Source organism: Coregonus clupeaformis, unplaced genomic scaffold (genome assembly GCF_020615455.1).
Source record: "Coregonus clupeaformis isolate EN_2021a unplaced genomic scaffold, ASM2061545v1 scaf0232, whole genome shotgun sequence".
Taxonomy (NCBI): Eukaryota; Metazoa; Chordata; class Actinopteri; order Salmoniformes; family Salmonidae; genus Coregonus; species Coregonus clupeaformis.
The window spans coordinates 323,859-337,703 of NW_025533687.1; the positions used below are offsets into that span (position 1 = coordinate 323,859).

At 46.6% G+C, this 13,845-nt stretch overlaps 1 protein-coding gene across 6 annotated transcripts in view; it reads left to right on the plus strand.

Moving 5' to 3' along the window:
• LOC121563319 (dedicator of cytokinesis protein 1-like) overlaps window positions 1-13,845 on the plus strand; it is a 236,503-nt gene that overhangs the window by 61,456 nt on the left and 161,202 nt on the right. For 2 of the 6 annotated variants that reach the window (XM_045214288.1, XM_045214291.1), the window contains exons 3-6: window positions 4,107-4,147; window positions 4,517-4,578; window positions 8,955-9,060; window positions 9,775-9,923. In XM_045214288.1, coding sequence (XP_045070223.1) covers window positions 4,107-4,147; window positions 4,517-4,578; window positions 8,955-9,060; window positions 9,775-9,923 — 358 coding nt within the window. The remainder of the gene's footprint in view (window positions 1-4,106; window positions 4,148-4,516; window positions 4,579-8,954; window positions 9,061-9,774; window positions 9,924-13,845) is intronic. The other 4 variants (XM_045214292.1, XM_045214293.1, XM_045214290.1 and 1 more) reach the window with 3 other exon arrangements.

The window sequence follows — 13,845 nt, forward strand, 5'->3', positions numbered from 1 at the left end:
ATGAAGGTAGGAACACACTAACTGATGACACGGTCCACATACTAGAGACATGTGAAGGTAGGAACACACTAACTGATGACACGGTCCACATACTAGAGACAGGTAGTGTATACTGGAAGTTTATAAGGGCACACTAACTGATGACACAGTCCACATACTAGAGACATATGAAGGTAGGAACACACTAACTGATGACACGGTCCACATACTAGAGACATATGAAGGTAGGAACACACTAACTGATGACACGGTCCACATACTAGAGACATGTGAAGGTAGGAACACACTAACTGATGACACGGTCCACATACTAGAGACATATGAAGGTAGGAACACACTAACTGATGACACGGTCCACATACTAGAGACATGTGAAGGTAGGAACACACTAACTGATGACACGGTCCACATACTAGAGACAGGTAGTGTATACTGGAAGTTTATAAGGGCACACTAACTGATGACACAGTCCACATACTAGAGACATATGAAGGTAGGAACACACTAACTGATGCCACGGTCCACATACTAGAGACATATGAAGGTAGGAACACACTAACTGATGACACGGTCCACATACTAGAGACATATGAAGGTAGGAACACACTAACTGATGACACGGTCCACATACTAGAGACATGTGAAGGTAGGAACACACTAACTGATGACACGGTCCACATACTAGAGACATGTGAAGGTAGGAACACACTAGCTGATGACACGGTCCACATACTAGAGACATATGAAGGTAGGAACACACTAACTGATGACACGGTCCACATACTAGAGACATATGAAGGTAGGAACACACTAACTGATGACACGGTCCACATACTAGAGACATGTGAAGGTAGGAACACACTAGCTGATGACACGGTCCACATACTAGAGACATATGAAGGTAGGAACACACTAACTGATGACACGGTCCACATACTAGAGACAGGTAGTGTATACTGGAAGTTTATAAGGGCACACTAACTGATGACACAGTCCACATACTAGAGACATGTGAAGGTAGGAACACACTAACTGATGACACAGTCCACATAGTAGAGACATATGAAGGTAGGAACACACTAACTGATGACACGGTCCACATACTAGAGACAGGTAGTGTATACTGGAAGTTTATAAGGGCACACTAACTGATGACACAGTCCACATACTAGAGACATATGAAGGTAGGAACACACTAGCTGATGACACGGTCCACATACTAGAGACATGTGAAGGTAGGAACACACTAACTGATGACACGGTCCACATACTAGAGACATATGAAGGTAGGAACACACTAACTGATGACACGGTCCACATACTAGAGACATGTGAAGGTAGGAACACACTAACTGATGACACGGTCCACATAATAGAGACATATGAAGGTAGGAACACACTAACTGATGACACGGTCCACATACTAGAGACATGTGAAGGTAGGAACACACTAACTGATGACACGGTCCACATACTAGAGACATGTGAAGGTAGGAACACACTAACTGATGCCACGGTCCACATACTAGAGACATGTGAAGGTAGGAACACACTAACTGATGACACGGTCCACATACTAGAGACATGTGAAGGTAGGAACACACTAACTGATGACACGGTCCACATACTAGAGACATATGAAGGTAGGAACACACTAACTGATGACACGGTCCACATACTAGAGACATATGAAGGTAGGAACACACTAACTGATGACACGGTCCACATACTAGAGACATATGAAGGTAGGAACACACTAACTGATGACACGGTCCACATACTAGAGACATGTGAAGGTAGGAACACACTAGCTGATGACACGGTCCACATACTAGAGACATATGAAGGTAGGAACACACTAACTGATGACACGGTCCACATACTAGAGACATATGAAGGTAGGAACACACTAACTGATGCCACGGTCCACATACTAGAGACTTGTGAAGGTAGGAACACACTAACTGATGACACGGTCCACATACTAGAGACATATGAAGGTAGGAACACACTAACTGATGACACGGTCCACATACTAGAGACATATGAAGGTAGGAACACACTAACTGATGACACGGTCCACATACTAGAGACATATGAAGGTAGGAACACACTAACTGATGACACGGTCCACATACTAGAGACATATGAAGGTAGGAACACACTAACTGATGACACGGTCCACATACTAGAGACATGTGAAGGTAGGAACACACTAACTGATGCCACGGTCCACATACTAGAGACATATGAAGGTAGGAACACACTAACTGATGACACGGTCCACATACTAGAGACATATGAAGGTAGGAACACACTAACTGATGACACGGTCCACATACTAGAGACATGTGAAGGTAGGAACACACTAACTGATGACACAGTCCACATACTAGAGACATATGAAGGTAGGAACACACTAACTGATGACACGGTCCACATACTAGAGACATGTGAAGGTAGGAACACACTAGCTGATGACACAGTCCACATACTAGAGACATGTGAAGGTAGGAACACACTAACTGATGACACGGTCCACATACTAGAGACATATGAAGGTAGGAACACACTAACTGATGACACGGTCCACATACTAGAGACATATGAAGGTAGGAACACACTAACTGATGACACGGTCCACATACTAGAGACATATGAAGGTAGGAACACACTAACTGATGACACGGTCCACATACTAGAGACATGTGAAGGTAGGAACACACTAACTGATGACACAGTCCACATACTAGAGACATATGAAGGTAGGAACACACTAACTGATGCCACGGTCCACATACTAGAGACATATGAAGGTAGGAACACACTAACTGATGACACGGTCCACATACTAGAGACATGTGAAGGTAGGAACACACTAACTGATGACACAGTCCACATACTAGAGACATATGAAGGTAGGAACACACTAACTGATGACACGGTCCACATACTAGAGACATGTGAAGGTAGGAACACACTAGCTGATGACACGGTCCACATACTAGAGACATGTGAAGGTAGGAACACACTAACTGATGACACGGTCCACATACTAGAGACATGTGAAGGTAGGAACACACTAGCTGATGACACGGTCCACATACTAGAGACAGGTAGTGTGTACTGGAGGTTTATAAGGGCACACTAACTGATGACACTCCTGATCAGTTTACAGAGGAATGTTGCAGGTTATTCTGTCATTCACAGTGACACTGGTGTTCTGTCAAGGTTTTGGTAAATGTCTCCAATAAGCTAAGCTGATCTGTGCAATTTCCACCCTGTAAGAATGTTTCACACATTACCAGATTCAACTGTCCCAGATCTACAATCATTCTGTTATCTAGATGACTGTCCCCTGTCCTTTACAATCATTCTGTTTTCTAGATGACTGTCCCCCCGTCTTCTACAATCATTCTGTTATCTAGATGACTGTCCCCCGTCTTCTACAATCATTCTGTTATCTAGATGACAGTCCCCCGTCTTCTACAATCATTCTGTTATCTAGATGACTGTCCCCCGTCTTCTACAATCATTCTGTTATCTAGATGACTGTCCCCCGTCTTCTACAATCATTCTGTTATCTAGATGACTGTCCCCCGTCTTCTACAATCATTCTGTTATCTAGATGACTGTCCCCCGTCTTCTACAATCATTCTGTTATCTAGATGACTGTCCCCCCTCCTCTACAATCATTATGTTATCTAGATGACAGTCCACCCTCCCCTACAATCATTCTGTTATCTAGATGACTGTCCCCTTGTCTTCTACAATCATTCTGTTATCTAGATGACTGTCCCCCGTCTTCTACAAACATTATGTTATCTAGATGACAGTCCACCCTCCCCTACAATCATTCTGTTTTCTAGATGACTGTCCCCCCTCCTCTACAATCATTCTGTTTTCTAGATGACTGTCCCCCGTCTTCTACAATCATTCTGTTATCTAGATGACTGTCCCCCGTCTTCTACAATCATTCTGTTATCTAGATGACTGTCCCCCGTCTTCTACAATCATTCTGTTATCTAGATGACGGTTCTACTTGATGCTAATGCTACGTGTTGTTTCCTTGACCATGTGATATGTCCTGTTCTCTTCACCTCCAGGCTGGTACCGAGGTCACAGACTGAGGAGGAAGTCCAAGAAAGTGAGTTGATATTTTTACATTTTCAACAGTGTGGTATCATTTCAGATATTCCCTTAAACTATTCAGGGTCTTCGGAGTGTCGTCTGAAACAACAGTGTCAACATCTGAAATGACCTGCTGAAAAGTTCAGTTAAGTCTTTGTTAGTCATAATGTGATATACTATGATATTAATATGGCGTAATGTCTAACAAATCTAATATTATTTTGTATCAGTGTTTTATTGTGTGTCCTGTCTTTCCACTCAACTCTCCTGCTGTGCCGTGGACTCAGGATGTCATTTAACCTCATGAAACTAGATCAGGCTTTATACAGTGTGTCCCATCCTATATCAAACGATTTATTGTGTGTCCTGTCTTTCCCACCTTCTGTTCCAGGGGATCTTTCCTGCCTGTTACATACACCTCAAGGAGGCCACCGTTGAAGGCAATGGGTCAGTGCTGATTCTGTTTATTCTTTTGAGGGGTATTTTGACACTTTATTGAGATAGCATGGAAATCAGATGGGGAAGCAGGCTGGTGGGAGAAATAGAGGGAAAGGTGGACGCGAGTGGGGACTGATACATGTGACTTTGTACCGGCAGTGTTACCCACTCAACCACGGCTCTACTGCTGCCTCCGATGGTATCCTGCTGAATTACGTTGGGTTTGTAGAATGGACAATTTGAGCTGATTTTGTATGAATCAAATGGACAACTTGAGATGATTGCTTCCACCTTCTACTGGTGTAGTCGTTGTAAACTAGCCTGGCCCCAGATCGGATCTCACTAGCCTGGCCCCAGATCGGATCTCACTAGCCTGGCCCCAGATCGGATCTCACTAGCCTGGCCCCAGATCTGATCTCACTAGCCTGGCCCCAGATCTGATCTCACTAGCCTGGCCCCAGATCGGATCTCACTAGCCTGGCCCCAGATCGGATCTCACTAGCCTGGCCCCAGATCGGATCTCACTAGCCTGGCCCCAGATCTGATCTCACTAGCCTGGTCCCAGATCTGATCTCACTAGCCTGGCCCCAGATCTGATCTCACTAGCCTGGCCCCAGATCGGATCTCACTAGCCTGGCCCCAGATCGGATCTCACTAGCCTGGCCCCAGATAGGATCTCACTAGCCTGGTCCCAGATCTGATCTCACTAGCCTGGCCCCAGATCTGATCTCACTAGCCTGGCCCCAGATCTGATCTCACTAGCCTGGTCCCAGATCGGATCTCACTAGCCTGGCCCCAGATCTGATCTCACTAGCCTGGTCCCAGATCGGATCTCACTAGCCTGGCCCCAGATCTGATCTCACTAGCCTGGCCCCAGATCGGATCTCACTAGCCTGGCCCCAGATCTGATCTCACTAGCCTGGCCCCAGATCGGATCTCACTAGCCTGGCCCCAGATCTGATCTCACTAGCCTGGCCCCAGATCTGATCTCACTAGCCTGGTCCCAGATCGGATCTCACTAGCCTGGCCCCAGATCTGATCTCACTAGCCTGGTCCCAGATCGGATCTCACTAGCCTGGCCCCAGATCGGATCTCACTAGCCTGGCCCCAGATCTGTTTGTGCTTTTGCCTGCTCCTGTGTCCCCCCCAACTCATCATCAAGCTTTGATTATTTGAATCAGCTATGTAGTGCTAGGGCAAAAAACCCTGCCTCACTGGTGGCACTGCTTCTTTGAAGTCATCACAGCACAAATCCGCAATCACATCACGTCCCGTTGTATTTCACTTTCCCTAATAAGAACTAACATTTGAAAAACCTTTTTAGCTGTGAAGTAATCAACTGAAAGAAGTAGTTTGACAAGGATATTTTTGTCAGAAATAAACGTCCCATTTGTTTTAAAAGGCTGTAGTAGTCAGTACACAGTGACACGAATTAGAATTCCAATTAAAAACCAGTCAGAATCCAGCTTTTATACAAGTAAATTCAAGGATCAATAGATGTTTTAGACTGATATATATAGATAAAAAAATTATTCACACAGCGAAGGGAATACTCTGACTCGGCTCATAACGCTTTCAAACAACGTTAAAGATTGAGCAATATGTCTGCATAAGAGAGAGTACGCTGTGTACCGTGTAGCCTACAGCTTCTACAGGGACATCCTCCTCCTCCGTTGTTTTTTTTTTGTCAATGTTTTTCTATTTCCCTCGTCTAATGCCATATGACGTCATCCGTCCCTGTCTTCTTTCATATGATGGATGGATGAAAGGAGAGGTAACTGTCTGCATCCACTGACTGTTGTTGTCACGTGGAACCCTTCCCTTCATCTCTCCCTCCCTTCTCTCGATGGACGGAGAGGGAGGAGAGAGAGGTGACTGTCTGGATCCACTCATGTGGAACCCATCCATGTAGTCATTGACTGTTGTCATATGGAACCCATCCATGTAGTCATTGACTGTTGTCATGTGGAACCCATCCATGTAGTCATTGACTGTTGTCATGTGGAACCCATCCATGTAGTCATTGACTGTTGTCATGTGGAACCCATCCATGTAGTCATTGACTGTTGTCATGTGGAACCCATCCATGTAGTCATTGACTGTTGTCATGTGGAACCCATCCATGTAGTCATTGACTGTTGTCATGTGGAACCCATCCATGTAGTCATTGACTGTTGTCATGTGGAACCCATCCATGTAGTCATTGACTGTTGTCATGTGGAACCCATCCATGTAGTCATTGACTGTTGTCATGTGGAACCCATCCATGTAGTCATTGACTGTTGTCATGTGGAACCCATCCATGTAGTCATTGACTGTTGTCATGTGGAACCCATCCATGTAGTCATTGACTGTTGTCATGTGGCCCTTCGTCCCTCACTGTATGACTGTATGAATGGAGAGGGGGAGAGTGATGAATGGAGAGGGGGAGAGTGATGAATGGAGAGGGGGAGAGTGATGAATGGAGAGGGGGAGAGTGATGAATGGAGAGGGGGAGAGTGATGAATGGAGAGGGGGAGAGTGATGAATGGAGAGGGGGAGAGTGATGAATGAAGAGGGGGAGAGTGATGAATGGAGAGGGGGAGAGTGATGAATGGAGAGGGGGAGAGTGATGAATGGAGAGGGGGAGAGTGATGAATGGAGAGGGGGAGAGTGATGAATGGAGAGGGAGAGAGTGATGAATATCCACTGACTGTTGTTGCCATGCGTAACCCCTCCCTGACTGTTGTTGCCATGCGTAACCCCTCCCTGACTGTTGTTGTCATGCGTAACCCCTCCCTGACTGTTGTTGCCATGCGTAACCCCTCCCTGGCTGTTGTTGTCATGCGTAACCCCTCCCTGGCTGTTGTTGTCATGCGTAACCCCTCCCTGACTGTTGTTGCCATGCGTAACCCCTCCCTGACTGTTGTTGCCATGCGTAACCCCTCCCTGGCTGTTGTTGCCATGCGTAACCCCTCCCTGGCTGTTGTTGCCATGCGTAACCCCTCCCTGACTGTTGTTGCCATGCGTAACCCCTCCCTGACTGTTGTTGCCATGCGTAACCCCTCCCTGGCTGTTGTTGCCATGCGTAACCCCTCCCTGGCTGTTGTTGCCATGCGTAACCCCTCCCTGACTGTTGTTGCCATGCGTAACCCTTCCCTGGCTGTTGTTGTCATGCGTAACCCCTCCCTGACTGTTGTTGCCATGCGTAACCCCTCCCTGACTGTTGTTGCCATGCGTAACCCCTCCCTGACTGTTGTTGCCATGCGTAACCCCTCCCTGACTGTTGTTGCCATGCGTAACCCCTCCCTGGCTGTTGTTGCCATGCGTAACCCCTCCCTGGCTGCTGTTGCCATGCGTAACCCCTCCCTGGCTGCTGTTGCCATGCGTAACCCCTCCCTGACTGTTGTTGCCATGCGTAACCCCTCCCTGGCTGTTGTTGCCATGCGTAACCCCTCCCTGACTGTTGTTGTCATGCGTAACCCCTCCCTGACTGTTGTTGCCATGCGTAACCCCTCCCTGGCTGCTGTTGCCATGCGTAACCCCTCCCTGACTGTTGTTGCCATGCGTAACCCCTCCCTGGCTGTTGTTGCCATGCGTAACCCCTCCCTGGCTGTTGTTGCCATGCGTAACCCCTCCCTGACTGTTGTTGTCATGCGTAACCCCTCCCTGACTGTTGTTGCCATGCGTAACCCCTCCCTGACTGTTGTTGCCATGCGTAACCCCTCCCTGGCTGCTGTTGCCATGCGTAACCCCTCCCTGGCTGTTGTTGCCATGCGTAACCCCTCCCTGACTGTTGTTGCCATGCGTAACCCCTCCCTGGCTGCTGTTGCCATGCGTAACCCCTCCCTGACTGTTGTTGCCATGCGTAACCCCTCCCTGGCTGTTGTTGCCATGCGTAACCCCTCCCTGACTGTTGTTGCCATGCGTAACCCCTCCCTGACTGTTGTTGTCATGCGTAACCCCTCCCTGACTGTTGTTGCCATGCGTAACCCCTCCCTGGCTGCTGTTGCCATGCGTAACCCCTCCCTGACTGTTGTTGTCATGCGTAACCCCTCCCTGGCTGTTGTTGCCATGCGTAACCCCTCCCTGGCTGTTGTTGCCATGCGTAACCCCTCCCTGGCTGTTGTTGCCATGCGTAACCCCTCCCTGGCGGTTGTCATATGCAATAGAATGAGGAATTGGCGTGCTCGACTCAACAGTTAATAGTAACAAAAAGTATTTAGGTGCTGCGTTCAAAAGGCATATCCTGGAAAAAAGGGAAAACCCTCCCAAACTGTGAGTCTTTACGTTTGAATGTATTTTAAGAAGAAGCAGAGGTCAGAGAAAACGGAATGCGTTTCGGCACGTTTAGTCGACGGCCTTTGTCATATACAACCAACCAACCCATCTGTCTGTATTTTCAGGCACAAGGAGACCGTGATTCCCAACGAGCTGCCTCTGGTCCAGGAGGTCACTACCACCCTGCGGGAGTGGGCTTCCATATGGAGAGACCTCTACGTGGTGAGTAGAGTGAGTCACGTATCTTCACACCTAACCACACACACACACACACACACACACACATTCATGCTACACACACATCACAACTGCTGCTACCAGACTCTTAGTATGATTGCTAAATACTGCTCAACGTAAACACTTGACCCCTAATCCCCCCTTCGCCAAAACGTGTAAATATTGGACTTTAAATGGTTCCTTCCTGTATTATACTGATGCTAACATGTTTATTCTGTTATACTGAGACATTTACTTTCTGTTCCTATTCTTATATTTTAGTATTTCTTATTGTTGCGTTGTCCAGAAGGAACCTACAAGTTAGCATTTTAGTTGTACGGTGTATAGCATGTGTATCCTGTACATATCACTAATAAAACTTGAAACACACACTGTATGTAGAATGTGCTCTCTGTGGTGTGTTGAATTTGAGGACAATGTGACCATTTTTTAGTTTTGGATGGTTAACACACAAAAGCGCTGAGGAAGGCCAGAAGGCTTTAATAAGTGATACTAGCAAGAGCAGTGTGTGGGTTTCTCTATTGGTTGAAGTTATCTCGTTGTCCCCGTGACCCCGTGACCCTGTAACCAGATCACTCAGATGTTCCTTTTAGAATGTTGCACGGTGGGCACTAAAGACAACTGACTTCCTTGTCGTCTCTTTCATGGAGTGTTCGGACAGATTGCTCATGAGGTGTGTGTGGTTGTGTCTGTGTGTTGGTGTTACAGGGGGACCGGCGGGAGATGTTTAACTGTGTCAGGGACATGATCTATGACCTGATTGAGTGGCGATCTCAGATCCTGTCAGGGACGCTCCCACAAGACGAGCTGGCTGAGCTTAAACAGAGAATCACCTCTAAGATCGACTACGGGAATAAGTAAGGACCTGTTTCTCTCTCTCTCTCTCTCTCTCTCTCTCTCTCTCTCTCTCTCTCTTTCTTACTCGCTCTCTCTCTCTCGCTCGCTCTCTCTCTCGCTCTCTCTCTGTCTATCCTTCTCTGACCATATTAACTCAGCAGAATGGGTTTTGTTCAGAAAGGTAATCCATGTTGTCAGTCATTGACCAATAACACAATAGAGTAGGTAGACTAAATGATTGACGGAGAACAAATAATTTTTTATTTCATGTTTTATTTAAAGGTCCAATGCAGTAGTTTTTTTTAAAATCTCAGTATCAAATCATTTCTGGCTAACAATTAAGTAGCAAAGAGCAATTTCTCAAGCAACAATTTTGCCAGGACTGTCTGGTAGTGGTCTGAGTGGGGAGGGGGGGGAAACTGAAAACTAGCTGTTATTGGCAGAGAGCTTTGGAACTGTTTTTCATATTGGTCTATTAACTAATTAATGAGGTCACCAGGCAGGCCAAAACTCCATCCCACCACAACAGGCAGACATTTCAGGCGGTCTATCGAAACAACTCTTACACTAAAAGGCCATTATCATAGTTTTCACAGTATTATTCCATCCTCCATAATGTGGAAATATATATATATATATATATATATATATATATATATATATATATATATATATATATATATATATATATATATATATTGTTGTACGAGATCTTCAGTTTCTTGGCAATTTCTCGCATAGAATAGCCTTCATTTCTCAGAACAAGAATAGACTGATGAGTTTCGGAAGAAAGTTATTTGTTTCTGGCCATTTTGATCCTGTAATCGAACCCACAATTGCTGATGCTCCAGATACTCAACTAGTCTCAAGAAGGAGAGTTTTATTGCTTCTTTAATCAGCACAACAGTTTTCAGCTGTGCTAACATAATTGAAAAAGGGTTTTCTAATGATCAATTAGTCTTTTAAAATTATAAACTTGGATTAGCAAACACAACGTGCCATTGGAACACAGGACTGATGGTTGCTGATAATGTGCCTCTGTACGCCTATGTAGATATTCCATAAAAAATCAGCCGTTTTCAGTTACAATAGCCATTTACAACATTAACAATGTCTACACTGTATTTCTGATCTGTTTGATGTTATTTTAATGGACAAAAAATTGCTTTTCTTTCGAAAACAAGGACATTTCTAAGTGACCCCAAACTTCTGAACGGTAGTGTGTGTGTATGTGTATATCTATATATATATATATATATATATATATATAAACAGGAAAATCACATTTTTGACGGCACAGGGCCTTTAACCCTTATTTTAGGGGTTGAGCCTAAATCATAAGGTTTAGTTACTTGAGTACCCATACTGTATTCCATCACACACTATGGTGCCTATTGTTGGACCTGCAGTGGTCTTTTGTGGTCCAGAAAATTAGCTGGAAATGAGAGAGGAGAGCTTGGCTTCCCTGGTGTGATGAAAGTTCCAACACAGTGAGGTGGATAAATGTATCTGGCAGGGGAGCAGAGTGGAATACATAGATTATCTCCCAGCACCGTTCACACCTGGGTGGGATTCTGTGGGAGATGAAAAACAGCTCTAAAGATGGAGAAGGAGCTGAAAAACAGAGCTCTAGAGAGGGAGGAGCTGAAAAACAGAGCTCTAGAGATGGAGAGGGAGGAGGAGCTGAGAAACAGAGCTCTAGAGATGGAGAGGGAGGAGGAGCTGAGAAACAGAGCTCTAGAGATGGAGAGGGAGGAGGAGCTGAGAAACAGAGCTCTAGAGATGGAGAGGGAGGAGGAGCTGAGAAACAGAGCTCTAGAGATGGAGAGGGAGGAGGAGCTGAGAAACAGAGCTCTAGAGATGGAGAGGGAGGAGCTGAGAAACAGAGCTCTAGAGATGGAGAGGGAGGAGCTGAGAAACAGAGCTCTAGAGATGGAGAGGGAGGAGGAGCTGAGAAACAGAGCTCTAGAGATGGAGAGGGAGGAGCTGAGAAACAGAGCTCTAGAGATGGAGAGGGAGGAGCTGAAAAACAGAGCTCTAGAGATGGAGAGGGAGGAGCTTAGAAACAGAGGTCTAGAGATGGAGAGGGAGGAGCTTAGAAACAGAGCTCTAGAGATGGAGGAGGAGGAGCTGAGAAACAGAGCTCTATAAATGGAGAGGGAGGAGGAGCTGAGAAACAGAGCTCTAGAGATGGAGAGGGAGGAGCTGAAAAACAGAGCTCTAGAGATGGAGAGGGAGGAGCTTAGAAACAGAGGTCTAGAGATGGAGAGGGAGGAGCTGAGAAACAGAGCTCTAGAGATGGAGAGGGAGGAGCTGAAAAACAGAGCTCTAGAGATGGAGAGGGAGGAGCTTAGAAACAGAGGTCTAGAGATGGAGAGGGAGGAGCTTAGAAACAGAGCTCTAGAGATGGAGAGGGAGGAGCTGAGAAACAGAGCTCTAGAGATGGAGAGGGAGGAGCTGAGAAACAGAGCTCTAGAGATGGAGAGGGAGGAGCTGAGAAACAGAGCTCTAGAGATGGAGAGGGAGGAGCTGAGAAACAGAGCTCTCCCAGCATCTCACTCACTGTTAGGAAATTGAAAGGTCCTCTCTCTCTCTCTTACTTTTCACTCTCTCTTTCTGTCTCTGCCTGGGGGTTTGGCTCATATACCCAACCTCCCCGCTCCTCAGCTCCCCGCTCCTCTGAGTCTGACCAGATGAGAGGAGAGCCTGTCGGGTCTGTCCTTCAGATGAGGCCCTGTTCAGTTCAGTACTGTGTAGACTACCTATTTTCTCTCGCTCTCTCTCTCTCCCCATCTCATACTCTCTCCATCTCTAACTTTCTCTCTGCTCTATCTCTCTGTGTCTCTATCGCGCTCTCTCTCTGCCCACCCCCTCTCTCCCTCCCTACCTCTCTCCTCCTACTCTGCCAACCTACTTATCTCTCTGTGTGAAGGGTGTATTTTATGAGAAGGCAGAAGGCCCAGACAGTAGCAAAAGCAATGTGATGTTGCTCTCTCTCGCTCTCGAACTCCTCTCCCCTCTCCTCTCCCCTCTCTCTCTCTCTCTCTCTCCCCTCTCCTCTCCCCTCTCTCTCTCTCTCTCTCTCTCTCTCTCCCCTCTCTCTCTCTCTCTCTCTCTCTCCATCCCTCTCCCCTCTCTCTCTCTCTCTCTCTCTCTATCCCTCTCCCCTCTCTCTCTCTCTCTCTCTCTCTCTCTCTCTCTCTCTCTCTCTCTCTCTCTCTCTCTCTCTCTCTCTCTCTCTCTCTCTCTCTCTCTCTTCATCCCTCTCTCTCTCTCTCTCTCTCTCTCCTCATCCCTCTCTCTCTCTCTCTCTCTCTCTCTCTCTCTCTCTCTCTCTCTCTCTCTCTCTAACTCCTCTCCTCTCCGCTCTCTCTAACTCCTCTCCTCTCCGCTCTCTCTCTCTAACTCCTCTCCTTTCTTTCTCTCGAACTCCTCTCCTTTCTTTCTCTGCCTCTTTCACCTTCTCTCTCTTTCTCTCGCTCTAACTCCTCTCCTCTCTCTCCTCTCTCTCTCTCACTCGCTGACATATTATGTCATTATGTACAAAAGGGTTGTATTTACAATGGTGTTTGTTCTTCACTTGTTGCCCTTGTGGCAATTTATCAAAATGGGATTTGTTTTTCAAATTCTTTGTGGGTCTGTGTAATCTGAGGGAGATGTATCTCTCTCTCTCTCTCTCTCTGCTCTCTCTCTGCTCCCCATCTCTCTCTCCCCCTCTCTCTCTCTCCCCCTCTCTCTCTCTCCCCCTCTCTCTCTCTCTCCTCTCTCTCTCTCTCTGCCCATCTCTCTCTTCCCCTCTCTCTCTCTCTCTCTCTCTCTCTCTCTCTCTCTCTCTCGCTCTCGTCTCTCTCTCTCTCTGCCTCTCTCTCTGTCTCTCTCTGTCTCTCTCTCTCTCTGCCCTTCTCTCTCTCTCTGCCCCTCTCTCTCTCTCTCTCCCCCTCT